The 13,076-nt window shown below is 38.1% G+C and overlaps 2 protein-coding genes across 2 annotated transcripts; one reads left to right on the forward strand and one right to left on the reverse strand.

Annotated features, from left to right (window-relative positions):
• Positions 1 to 802: 802 nt before the first annotated feature.
• Positions 803 to 5,376, forward strand: gpx7 (glutathione peroxidase 7; the record flags this gene model as incomplete). The annotated part of the gene is made up of 3 exons (XM_056378645.1): positions 803 to 1,057; positions 3,934 to 4,195; positions 4,522 to 5,376. Coding segments are annotated over 3 exons (681 nt in total), but the record flags the coding sequence as incomplete, so codon positions are not given.
• Positions 5,377 to 5,526: 150 nt separating this feature from the next.
• Positions 5,527 to 12,611, reverse strand: LOC130170788 (alanine aminotransferase 2-like). Its single transcript, XM_056378422.1, has 11 exons — positions 12,507 to 12,611; positions 11,781 to 11,870; positions 11,017 to 11,125; positions 10,784 to 10,917; positions 9,747 to 9,990; positions 9,579 to 9,658; positions 9,339 to 9,475; positions 8,437 to 8,611; positions 8,200 to 8,355; positions 7,100 to 7,212; positions 5,527 to 7,026 (listed from the first exon to the last, which is right to left on the reverse strand). Exons 1-11 carry the CDS (start codon positions 12,609 to 12,611, stop codon positions 6,900 to 6,902), a joined length of 1,470 nt encoding a protein of 489 aa, XP_056234397.1. The 3' UTR covers positions 5,527 to 6,899.
• Between the last annotated feature and the right edge of the window lie 465 nt (positions 12,612 to 13,076).

The following is a 13,076-nucleotide window of genomic DNA, read 5'->3' on the forward strand; positions in this document are numbered from 1 at the left end:
TTCTCCATACAAAACACCTTCAAAATAAAAGCTTGAGACTCCTCATCTGCAATAAAAGACATTAACCTTAGCGAACAAAAGTGTCCCAAATTGGTTGTGATATGAAAAGTATTTAAAATATTTGTGTGTACTTTGGGCTACTAAATTCTAATATATTTTGATTTTATGACTCCATTCAAAGTTAAATGGCAGTCATTTAGCCTTTTAGGATAATACTTAACTCATTTTCCCACACGACAAGAATAAAGCTGATGGAAAGTTCTAATGTTAAAAAAATACTCATGGTGGGCCATAATTGTGATATCACTTATAATTTATTTTGACAATTGATAATTTTGACAAATCATAAGGGTGTGGGACTTTAAAAAATTTGAACATTTGAATAAGTAGGTGAAAAACAAATGAAATACTTGTATTTCAACAAGAAAAGAAAATGAAAGAAAAATATTAATTAGTACTGCATACTTTGCTTCTATTTTTCTGTGTCAAGTATAAAATGGTTGCTTAGTAAGTACAAGAAAGTAAGACAAGTTAACAACAGTCAAAACCCCCAAAATGTTGATTTCACAATCATAGAAAACTAGGAAACTATTTGTGAAGCTGGTACAAGTGATTTTTTTTTTTTTTTAATCTGACTCAAATGATTAATCGTTTATCAAAACTGTTGCCACTATTTTTTCCACCAGTTACTTAATTGATTAATTGACTAATCATTTCAACTCTAGAGTACTGGTTAGTTTTTTGGTGCCTGGTCAAATTATCAACACAAATTCATGAATAATGGCTTTTATTTTGTAAGTGACGTCGATCCCGGAAGTGTTGTCCTGTCTGTCTGCTGTATCTTGACTTACCGGGACAGAACTACCGCAGGAGTTCACAGAAGTTTCCTCACTGTTGCTGCTGTGTTGGCAGTCTGACTGTAAAGATGCTTCCCGGAGCCCTCGCCGTGTTACTGACCTTACTCAGCCTCACTGAGAGCAAACAGAAAGACTTTTATACTTTTAAAGTGGTGAACAGCAGGGGGAAGTTAGTGTCCCTGGAGAAGTACCGGGGTTCGGTAAGTCTGGTTCCGAACAGCTGAATATAGACTAACAGTTTACACCGGTGATGTTACTACAGAGTCTGTCCTGTTGCATGTCAGTCGGCACTGCATGAGAATGTTTAATTATTTTTGCTTCGTCTCCCACTTAACATCATGTTTTTAGATGTAACTAACTCAGTTTGACTGTAGCCTGCTCGGGATGTCCCATCATGTAGCCCCGCTGGCCTACGTGGCAAGAGGCCTGCAGAGCCGCTGCAGCTGCTTCATAGACTTTTCATTCAAACAAGGTAGGGATCGCGAGACCGGGTTAGTCTTAATCGACTGATACAGCACACTACCTGTACTACTGCAGATTTTAATTATCTTGTAGGAGTCTTACATACATGGTTTTATTTGTAGGGAACAGTTTAATACTTGGGCACCACTTTCACATAAGGCAGCAATTATATAAAGAGATTGATTAATAGCTTCATTTATGGTTAATACATAATTTACTGAAGCTTTATAGGTCAGTTATAAGACAATAATGCTAAGATTGGGTAAAATCCTCCTGCATCCTCCCCAACGGACTGTTTGACCACTGCTCTTCCTTTAAAGAGCTGCAGGACCAAAAAGAAAACCTATTTATACATTATGCTGATTATCAGCATTTGATGGGTTATTGTCCAGCCTTGTATTAACTGACTGATTTGTTGTATGAATCAGGTAAAACTAAATCACTAACTGGTCTGCACTGGAGGTACATATACTAGGTTACCTATAGCTACAGTACTGCGTTACAAAACTTCAATGCTGTTAACAACCTTTTTCGTACAGTGTAATTAAAGACACAGGTTATATTACAGCCCACAGACCTCATCATTACTGTTTAATGTACAGTACACGTTGTAGTTTCACTCATTAACAAAAGCTTTTATGGTGAACCACTTAGTGTTTAATCCGTGCCTGATTCATACAATGAAATTACAGTAAATCACAGGCTGTATCATTAAGTGTAACTGTGTCTACTTACAATTGCTTTTCATTACTTCAGTTAGCTAATCAAGTTTAGTTCAGCGCAGTTCAAGATAAATAAAGCTGAGCAGAAGATAGAAAAATAGAAATGAAGTCATTTGTGGGCAGCACAATATTTCTGTGATTGTAGTCAAAATAATCTTATAATAAAAAAAGTATACTTCATATAGAAATAAAATTCGATATGAAGACCTTATGTAATTCCTTTATTTGGTCCTCTTGAACACCTTTAAAAATAAAAAAATATGTATCCCCCTCACTGTGCTTGGTTAAAGTTCCCATGTTTTATATTTTTTATGTGTTTTATTTTTAAGTGTTGATCCATAAGAAGATATATTTGTGGTTGTTATCAAAAACCATCTCAATATAGTTTTACATCTCCTCTCTCAGGCTTCTCTCTGGAGCTCTAGTGACAACAGGTCAGTGAGCCAATCAGAAGAGAGGAGGCTCCGTGCCTCTCGGCACTAGATGATGGGATCGTCAAACTGTAGACTGAGGGAAAATGAAATGCATGTTGTAGTGATGAGCCGCTCTTCAATCCTCTGCAGAAACTCTCCCCTACTGACCTTGAGCATGAAGCATGAAGCTGTAGCATGTAGTTGCCTGCACTAACAAGCTTGACTTTGTCTATGCTGTGGATCTGCTCGCTTACATGTTTGATGGAAACTTAAACATGAAAAGCAGTGAATTTGATCAGACGTGCAGCCTCTGATAAAAACTGTCTGGTTTCCTGTGATGTAGTGCTGAATGATTAGTCAATACGTCAAACAGCAGAACATTTTGATAATTGATTCATTGTTTAAGAACATTTTTCAACCAAACATAGCAGTTATTGTCTCGGTGCGAAGAGTTTCTGATTGTTTCTGTTTTATATCCCTGTACACTGAATATTAATGAGTTTTAAACTGATGGTCAAACAAAACCAGGTGTTTGGATGCTTAATCAATTTAAGAGCAGTTTAATAGCAGTTGAAAATCTTGTTTTTTCTAATCTACAACGGCTAAACAAGTGGTGGAAGAAGTGTAGTACTCCATTACAAGTTAAAGTAAAAATACTCAAGTATAATCAGCTAAATTTGTGTAAAATATGTACTTTAAATATCAAAAGTAAGAGTACAATTTCACCCCTGTGACTGATATATAAATATATCAGATATTTTTAGATCGTTAATACTTAATGCTTAATTACCATGTTATTGTAGCAGGTGGAGGCGGGGCTAGTTCGAACTACTTTATATGGAGATATAATAGAGATATGATAAATCAGAGGTTTCATGAGATGATTACTGGAACAAGAGAGAGGGAGAAAACACACAGAATTTTTGGTGCAATACTTGAGTAAATGTGCATAGTTAGTTTCCTTTGTTCAACCTGGAAACATTTGACGATGGAGGACATCAAGAAGAAAAAGATCATAATGTCTCGTCACAGTATCAAAGAAAATCATCTTGGTAAAAAAATATAAACTAAAATTATTGCCTCACGCCCAACAGCTAAGTTGCAGGAAATATGGTCACACTGTTTTTGCAGAACATCACAATGTTACAGTGAAGTTGACCTTCAACCTTTTGGATATAAAATGTCATAATTTTATCAGTTCATCTTTGATGCGAGTGAATGTTTGTGTTAAATTTGAAGAAATTCCCTCATGGTGTAACTGAGATATCACATTCACAAGAACAGGACAAGATTGACCCTGGTATCAAAACAGGAACTATAACTCTGTCCTTCCTTTCACTTATAGTCATATCTGAGGCGAACGAAAGCTAACAAGCTAACATGATGAGCAGAGAAGGTTGTGTACTTCAGCTGTTCACAGTTCCCCGGCTGCTGCTGGTTTTATCCTAGTGTTTTTAAAGTGCATCTATGTGGCTTCAGGTGTCCCTGGTGGTGAATGTAGCCAGTGAATGTGGCTTCACCGAGGAACACTACAAAGACCTGCAGCAGCTCCATCGGGACTTTGGGCCGTATCACTTCAACGTGCTGGCGTTCCCCTGCAACCAGTTTGGGCAGCAGGAGCCCGGCAGCGACAAGGACATCGACAGCTTCGTACGCAGAGTCTACGGAGTCTCCTTCCCTCTGTTCAGCAAGATCGCTGTCGTCGGAACTGGAGCCAACAACGTCTACAAGTATCTTGTCGGTGAGTGAGATGTGATGTTGTCGGTGCATGGGGCTAGTTTCACAAAGATAGACTCTTGACTACTGACTACTTGAACTTTGACCTTTGACCACCAAAATCCAATCAGTTCATCCTCGAGTCCAAGTGGGACTTGGAATGGAAAAACAATACCAGAGACAAAAAGAAGAAAAAGCGATGTCAGAAAGAAAAGACACACTTGTGGGATGGAAGAAATGAGAGGGGACAGAAGAAGGGGGAAATTGTTTTTAGGTGGAAGTCCAAATGGATGCTAAACCCTTGTTTGAAAGAATGTTTTTAAATCTTTCTTCTCCTCTGGTTTTCTGCAGAGTCTTCTGGGAAGGAGCCTGACTGGAACTTCTGGAAGTATCTCATTGATGTAAACGGCAAAGTGGTGGACGCTTGGGGACCAAAGGTTTCTGTCAAAGAAATCCGACCCAAAATAGCTGAAATGGTGCGGCAGATAATCCTAAAGAAGAAAGAGGAGCTTTAACCCCTCGTCTCCAGACCGCTCACCACACAGTGTTCTGCAGTATGAGATTTAAATGCATTGGCGCATGAGCCAAAGGGATGAACTGAACACGTGTTGCTTATACGATCTGACTCTGTTATAAACCATTCAAATCAATTTACACAGCGAAAGCAAATTCTACTCACTGTCTGAAAGCACTGATGAAACACCACTGTGTTTTTAAAGGTCCCATATTTTACGTTTCTTGTGTTTTATATGAAATGTTGAGCCATAAGAAGATATATTTGTGGTTTTAAGAACCAAAGACCATCTCAGTGTAGTTTTACATGGAGCTCTAGTAACAACAGGTCAGTGAGCCAATCAGAAGAGAGGAGGCTCTGAGCCTCTCCTCTCTCCTTTACTTAACATTTTAAGTAAACCTTAAGGAAAATAACTTAACTTAAGGTGTTTTGTGTAATGTGCCCCAGTTTCTGAATACAGGCTGTGTGCATTTATCTGTCGACTTTGATACTTTCACAATATTAATGTTGAACCTAGACCTGTTTATAATAAAAAAAGACATGGAAAACTCACTTTATACTATATGGGACCTTTAAAGACATTTGAGGCTCCAGTTTTAAGCCAAAGAGCTCCTGTTTCCCTGTTTGTTAGTCACATGGATGATGTGTTTGGCTTTTTTTTTTAATAAACATAGACTGTGATGAAAGTGATACTTACTGCACATCTCTTTGTTTGGGAATTACTTTTTGGCAAACAAAAAATATATACATTTTGGTGATTTCCATATTTTGTCACCTCCATCAAATGTGCAAGCCCGATTTGTGTCAAACGTAAAGGTCACCATTTCAAATCTGTACTGACACCTTTACATGTGCCTGTGAAGAAGTTTAATTCCAGCTGCAGCAAACTGATCTTTGTCTTATTGTTGCAACTACCTAACTTAACAAAAACTAGAATTACCACCCCACGGTTGTATCCCTCCACCAACCAGCCAAGTTGCAGGAAATATGGTCACAATCTCCCTGAGTTACAGCATTGAATAATAGACAATAGAACATTATGATGTCACAGTGACATCACTGACCTTTTGGATATAAAATGTTATCATTTAATTTTATCCTTATAGACCTTTGAGTGAAATGATATCATAATTAGTGTATACATTTGTGAGTTATGGCCAAAAACATGTTTTGTGAGGTCACCACGATCTTGTCCTTTCACCTTTTGAACACCATGATCTAATCAGTTCATCCTTTTTTATATTTAAATTTGAAGAATATCCCCCAAAGTGTTACTGAGATATCAGTTCACAAGGCAAAAACCATGGTTTGTGAGGTCACCGTGACCTTGACCTTTGACCTTTGACTTAAAATAGCGTAGGGACAGATTGTACCTTAACACTAAAACATTGTAAAATCTGAAGAAATCCAAAACATCTGTAGGTTTCTTCAGATTTTATATTTTGGCTGTGATGAGATTGCCACACCTGTTGAGTGTTTAAATTCATGTTAGTATTAACTTTTAATTGAATTTGTTTTTAAGTCATAAAACTTGTTCCAACCTTTTGAGTTTGTGTCTGTGGCACCTGTGCCCTCCATTCCAAAACCTCACACTGCACACACACAAATATTGTGTTATCATATTTTTATACACATTGATTTATATCAACACACAGAGTTTTGGTCACATTTCTTTCATATATCTACCATATCATGTACCTTGTAAATTGTCGTAGTGTTTTATTTCCATAGTTTATTTCATGTAGTACTGTCACATAAATCTTCATAACCTCTGGGGAAGGATAAATGTTATGGTGCAGTTTATACCATCCAGTTTTACTCCTGTTGTGATGGTATTTCTTTTTTCTTTTTGTACTTTTGTTTATTTATTTTTAATTTTATTTCACATAATCAATATGTGACACTTCACAACAATATTCCTGTCTCCAAATCTCTAGTAATATTTTGTTATCTCGTTTTCCTCTGTAAATGACTCAGTGACTGAACCAGGCAACAATTGTAATGCATCATCTCTGTCCACACTGAACTGAAACAAATTAGACCACAGAGCCCCATCTGATAAGATTTTTGCTTTTGCATGTTTTATTAAAGAGAGTTTTTGAAACCCATGAACTAAAATAGTCATACATTCTGTCACTGGATGGAATTCAGTGACAATAAATTATTCCCCTTTTTGCTGGGGACCCTCAGGGACTTTCCTCCAAGACCCCTGGGGTTACCCGGACCCCACTTTGAGAACCACTGTGTCGGAGCGAGGAAATCTGTCCGTGAGGCGAAGGTGGAAGGAGCCGAGGCGAGCCAGGACCTCCTCCAGAGTGTCAGGTGGAACAAGGACACATAACCTGAGAGGGAGCCGTGTTAGAGACAGCGCTACATACAGCACCTGACTGATGTGGCCAGCTTCACGTCTCTTACCTCAGGTGGTGTCTGACAGTCGCTGCACCGTGCTGACAACCTGCTCCTACTAATACACCTTCCTCCTGCAGTAACCTCTCACAGTACAGAACATCTGCCTCCACCTCTGACATCTAAAAACAGAGATGATGTGAATGTTTCAGTATCTCATTATTGATGTAACTGACAGAACCACTACATATGTATTTTGTTATTTGATTAAATATTAATGCTCCTTGCAGGACTGCAATTTATTATTCATATTTATTTCGAATTAACTTTTATTTTGGCATAAAATGGAAAAGTATCTATCCACTGCGAGGAGCAACAATCCTTTTCAGTGATCTGACTCTGAATCTGATTATCTGTTGTTATATATACACAACAACCCCACCATGTCTGTTAACACTGCACCGCTAAATGTTTATGCATGTTTCAGCTCATTTGCTGAAAATCACACAACGTAACTCTATAAATAATGTGACACTGACGAGAGTAAAAGAAAAAATAATGTTTACTAAGATAAATTATGGAAGTCTGTAAAAAAAAAAAAAGGGAAACATTTCCAAAAAAAGTTGTTAGTAAATGCTCTTTTAATGTCATCTTAATGTTCTGTTTGTGATGTGTTTCCATGCCTCCATGCCTTGTGTCTGAATGGTGCTTCATTCATAAACTGGCATTGTTATTCAAGGATTTGAGCTTTCAACCCCAAAACTACATCACTGATTTAGGGGAATGTTTTTATTCAAAATTTCATGCACAAGAAAATAGGCAGTGAAGCTTTTTTTTTTTTTTTTTAACTAAACTTTAAAATACCCTGCCGTAAGAAATGTTCAGTGAACATTTTTAAATGACACCTGGAAATGTATTTATTTGACTTGGCTTTTAATTGATTTTCTCATATTTTACTATTCTTACTGGTGTCTGTTTTTATTTTCATTTATTTATTTTATCTTCTATTGTCTTTCATTGTCTTTCAATCCGCCCTTATTTTATTTTACTATTTGATTTGTTTAATATTGGAAAGCACTTTCAGCTACATCTCTTGTATGAAATATACTCTATAAATGAAGTTTATAATTATCATTATATTATTATAAAGTGTTACCAGTTCTTCCCACCTTGGCCTGCTCTATGATCTCAGGTGGTAAATCCAAACTGGGATAAAGGTAGACTCCCCCCATCGCAGGCTGACAGCTCATCCCCGGTAGACCGTTCAAGACCCGCCAAGCCCGCTGAGCATTCTGGGACAAAGTGGTCTGAGTGAGGAGAATCTCCTTCGATGGAAAGAACGACAGAGATTGTAAGTTGTAATAAAACATAGAACAGGGCCCGGTACCGGAGGGGATGTGTGTCACCTGTTTGTACGTGTCATAGGAAGGGTCTCCAAGCTTCGGCGGGTTCACCATGAGATCCAGAGCGAGCTGTCCCATGACTGGAGTGCTGATGTCAGTACACAGCATGGTATCAACGTAATGCATCACCCCAGGGTCCATGTTGACTGCCTCCATGAATCCTGCCCTCAGACCACACCTAGGGCACATTTAGAGAAGTTACTTGAAGATTTAATATATATTGTATAGACTTTCTAGTAGGTGGGTTGATGCAACTAAAAAAAACCCCCCAAAAAAACAGATTCTTTCAGACTAGTTTCAGGTTACATCCCTGTTTGTCCAGAGTCATATCAAATATTCACCATTTGTGTGAAATTATGTCATAATTGCTGTGTGAAGTCTTGAGTCATGGCTAAAAAGTGTTTCGTGAGGTCACACTGACCTTGACCTTTGACCTTTGAAAATTAAATCAGTTTGTCCTTGAGTCCAAATGGACATTTGTGAGAAATTTGAAGGGATTGCCTCGAGGAGTTCTGGAGATATTGCGTTCACAAGGCCAGAGCCACATTTTGTGAGGACCCCATGACCTTGACCTTTGACCTTTAGCCACCAAAATATAACCAGTTCATGCTTGAGAACAAGTGAATGCTTTTACCACATTTGAAGAAAGTCCGTTAAGGCGTTACTGAGGTATTACATTCACACAGAAAAGAAAGAAGAAGCGACAAAAGGAAGGTATGAAAGGCGATAAAAAGGTTTGTGTTGTTTTTTATATCTGGCTGTAGTTTTTACAATATTATAAAAGAGCAACGGATAACGTAGCAAGCAGTAGCGTGTTTATATACAGTCTATTAGCGAAACACTATCACAAAGAAAGAGTCCTGTGTGGAAGCACACAAAATGACAATGACCATCAAGGAACTCACTCTCCCACGCAGGCGCTGGATAAAGAGTGAAAGGAGACCAGCTCCACTGTCTCTGAGAACTCTTTTCCCATCTCAAACAGGACTTTCTTGTAGGAAATAAACTGCGTGTCCTGCCCATACACACTGTCCTGGTACACCTGCAGTGCGGGGGGGGGGGGGGGGGGGGGGGGGGTAGATACTTTAGTGTGAGCAGCAGGCTGCCAGTTACTGAATGAAATCCGGTTTATAGTTTATAATCACCTCATCAACCAACAGAAAGAGTCTCTCAGCTGCAGCAAACTGAATCACCTCCTCTATTGATTTCTTGTCCTGCACATGACCTGCAGAGACAAACAGCAGCATACAGAGGTGATGACAGCAGGGAGGTTTACACAGGTGTCTCTCACCTCGCTGCTGTGTGATGTTTACCTGTGGGGTTTCCTGGGTTGCTGATGTAAATGGCTCTGGGTTCACAGTGCCGCCTGGCAGCCGTCAAGGCTCGCTGCAGCTCGTCCAGGTCTACAGCCCAGCCTCGCTCCTCGATCAGCCGGTACGGCGCCAGCGTCACCCCGGCATCGTCCAGCAGCATGGGCAGTGTGTGAGGGCAGGGCAGGGGGGTCAACACACCGGTCCAAGTCTCCCCCTCCCCACTGGCCAGCAGCTTCAAAAGCACCTTAACACAACAGAACGATTAAGAATAATAATATTAGATTTTGTGATTTTGGATTTAATTTAAGTTTTTCTTCATTGCATCCTCAACAATGATGTAATAATACAATAAAATACATTTGGATAATTTTTCTTTTTTCTTTTTTTAATATTTAAAAAAAGTATTTATAGGTTGTTCATGCAGAGAAATACATAGTTTTGTGTGATAATTTTAAATTATGTTTGTACACTGTGAGTTAAATGAGGTCTAAAGTGCATAAAATATGAAAGTATGTATGTATGTATATATATATATATATATATGGATAAGGTGTAAAAACCCTTTTCTAACACATTAGGAAGTTTAAAGGATAATTCTAGTTTATTTCAACTTGGGTCTTATTTTGTTAATTTCTCTATAATTTCGATCAGTTACGTACACATTAATTGTTGATATCTAAGAACATGGAGATATTATGGTGGTACGCGCTCTACCGGGTGAGCCACCCAAAACAAGCTTATTCTTTAGAGAAAATGAAGCTAAACAGTGAAATTGTTGTATTGATTATTGATATATTGATCAGCATTATGTGGTTCATGTTTGGCAAACCCCTTAGTTGATGAGCCCCTGGTTTAGATCATCTGGCTGAGTTTCTGTCTTGACTACTTTGTTGCTGTGTTCCCAGATCTCAGCGATTAACTTGATGAATACAATTTTACCATAAGTGATAGAAATAATGACCAGAATTATCCTTTAACATCCAGAAACCAGTAGATATTAGCTGAGTGTGGTGTCTATAATGACAGCGCATTTTTACCATCAAGGCCCTTTGAGAACCAGCAGAAATGAAGACGTCTTTGGTGTATGAAGGAATTTCGGTATCTCGTCTCGTGATGAACTCAGCGATGCTTTGCCTGACATGAGGCATGCCGGAGGAGTCAGTGTAGGAACCTAATGGATCAGTCGTTGGATGTTGCTGTTTCTATACAGTTTGTTGATGTTTTAAATGTGAGACAGGTTGTACAGAAAAGACCGTTCTCTGATCCTCACCCGCACTTCCTCCCTCACAGACGTCCAGGAGACTCTGAGCCCTCAGCCTGACGTCCAGAGGAAGACTTCTGTCTCTCAGCAGCTGAGGGTGCAGACACGCTGCCAACACCTGAGAAAATAGGCCCAGAAGTTAGAGAATGTGCATACAACTTTGGTTAGTAAAGGTTTGTTTTTTTTTGATTTTCACAACAGTATCCTAGTCAGGAAAGCAGCAACAGAAAACATGGTTGCAAAGCATATAACAGAAACTAGCTGCAATTTTTTTTATAATGATCAAATGTGTCACAACAGACAAACAACAAATCAAACAACAAATCATATGATACAAATGTAAGGGAACATGCTTTTTTGGTACAAGTCCCATCATTTATTTATATATATATATATTATGAAAATTAAATGCAAAAATGATCATTCCAACTGAAATTGAGACTCATATTGGAATTGCAATATCTGCCAAAATAATCACAATATGATTCTTTTTTTGCATATCGTTCAGCCATAAAAAAAAATTATAATATGTTGTTGTTAACAACAATGTAATAAAATAACAGCAGTCTAAACAGCATGACACTGACAAAAAATGCAATAAATATATTCATTAAAATTCTTAAAAACAAATGCATTGAATAGATGAATGACATCATCACACAGACAGCTCTGATTAGCACCAATACATCCTAAAACTACAAATTTCAGTTTCCTGATCTTATGTCCAATCAAAGCTCACAGAATCAGGCAAAAGCACAAATGACAAAACTAACCTGTCGAACAAATGAGATGGGTTTCATTCCTGCTTGGTGGGAGTCACCCGAGCTGACATCAATCACCTCTCTGAAGGATTTCTGCGCCATCTGCAGGACAACACATGTTAATGCAGGAAGGGTTTGTCCAGTCTGGATCATAAAACCACCATGGATTTAAAAGAATCCTAAATAATGGGGAAATCTGGAAGTGTTTGGAAGATCTTGAACCCGGTGGCAGAATGAGAACTGCACAGTGAAAATGAGGCTTATAGGAAACCAGTCTGATTGTAGATGGTTTCATAGTTCTATAGCCATTACACTGTGAAATCGACATTTACTTTATAATGATAAATTAGAAAAAAGCTTTTGTATTGCAAGACATGTCCGATAAATAAAGCAGCAAAAATACAATGTTTTCCTGTGAAATCTAGTGAAATAGAAAGAAGTACAAAATGGAAAAACTCATGCGCCTAAAAATTGTACTTGAATAATTGAATAAAGGTTTTTCATTGGTTTGTTGGAAGCTGTCAACTGCAGCCACCTGGACTCGACATTTTTAGCCTCTTTGCATCTGAAGGCAACAACAGATATAAGTTGTGGACTTTCTTATATCGAGGTTTATGTTTGTAGATGTCCAGCATTTACTCATCAAATCAAACCACAGTTGTTGTTTTTTTTTTTTTTTACAGGATTTTGAGGCCAAGTGTAAAAAGTAGATAAATAAATGAGATTGCTGGCACTTACCTGTGTGATCTCTTGTGTGATGTGTGCAGCCAAACTCTGCAGAGCGCTGTGTGGTGAGGCTCTGATCCCCCTCACTCTGGGATTCACATGCTGCAGGGAACTCATCGTCTTGTCACTGGATTTCCAAAGTATTTACTTAAAAATAAAACTACCCACTAAAATCTTGGGAGCATGGTCAGAAGAACTGTCGAAGATGCTCAAGGTTTAAAATGAACCCTCCTGCAGAAATTCCATCCTATAGTAGTATATATAGTATACAGGAGGGAGGTAAATGGTTAACTGTTCTGTCACTGAAAATCTCAGTATGGACCAGCCTCTCCTGTTTGATGAGTAATCCTTCGTGCTGCACTGAAACACAGAAAGACCTGATCTCTGAGGTGAACTCTGAGATCCAAAAAACTTTCATAAAGCTTTCATAAATAGTCATTTTTCTTTCACAATTAGCAAACACTGATGATTTTGAAGCTTTTGGACATAAAAAAAAAAATGCTCTTATTAAATAAAAATAACCTGAAAGAAACTGTTATTGTGATTTTATAATAATGAGCTCAGGTTTAGATATTTATTAGA

The sequence above is a fragment of the Seriola aureovittata genome, chromosome 6, assembly GCF_021018895.1.
Source record: "Seriola aureovittata isolate HTS-2021-v1 ecotype China chromosome 6, ASM2101889v1, whole genome shotgun sequence".
Classification (NCBI taxonomy): Eukaryota; Metazoa; Chordata; class Actinopteri; order Carangiformes; family Carangidae; genus Seriola; species Seriola aureovittata.

Excerpts from the sequence above, each read along its gene's own strand:
- LOC130170788 (XM_056378422.1), bottom strand. The coding sequence starts at position 12,611 with ATGAGTTCCCTGCAGCATGTGAATCCCAGAGTGAGGGGGATCAGAGCC. Across the intron at positions 9,476-9,578 it reads TCTTTCTGTTGGTTGATGAG|GTGTACCAGGACAGTGTGTA; the intron begins GTGATTATAAAC and ends CCCGCACTGCAG. Across the intron at positions 7,027-7,099 it reads ACTGTCAGACACCACCTGAG|GTTATGTGTCCTTGTTCCAC; the intron begins GTAAGAGACGTG and ends GCTCCCTCTCAG.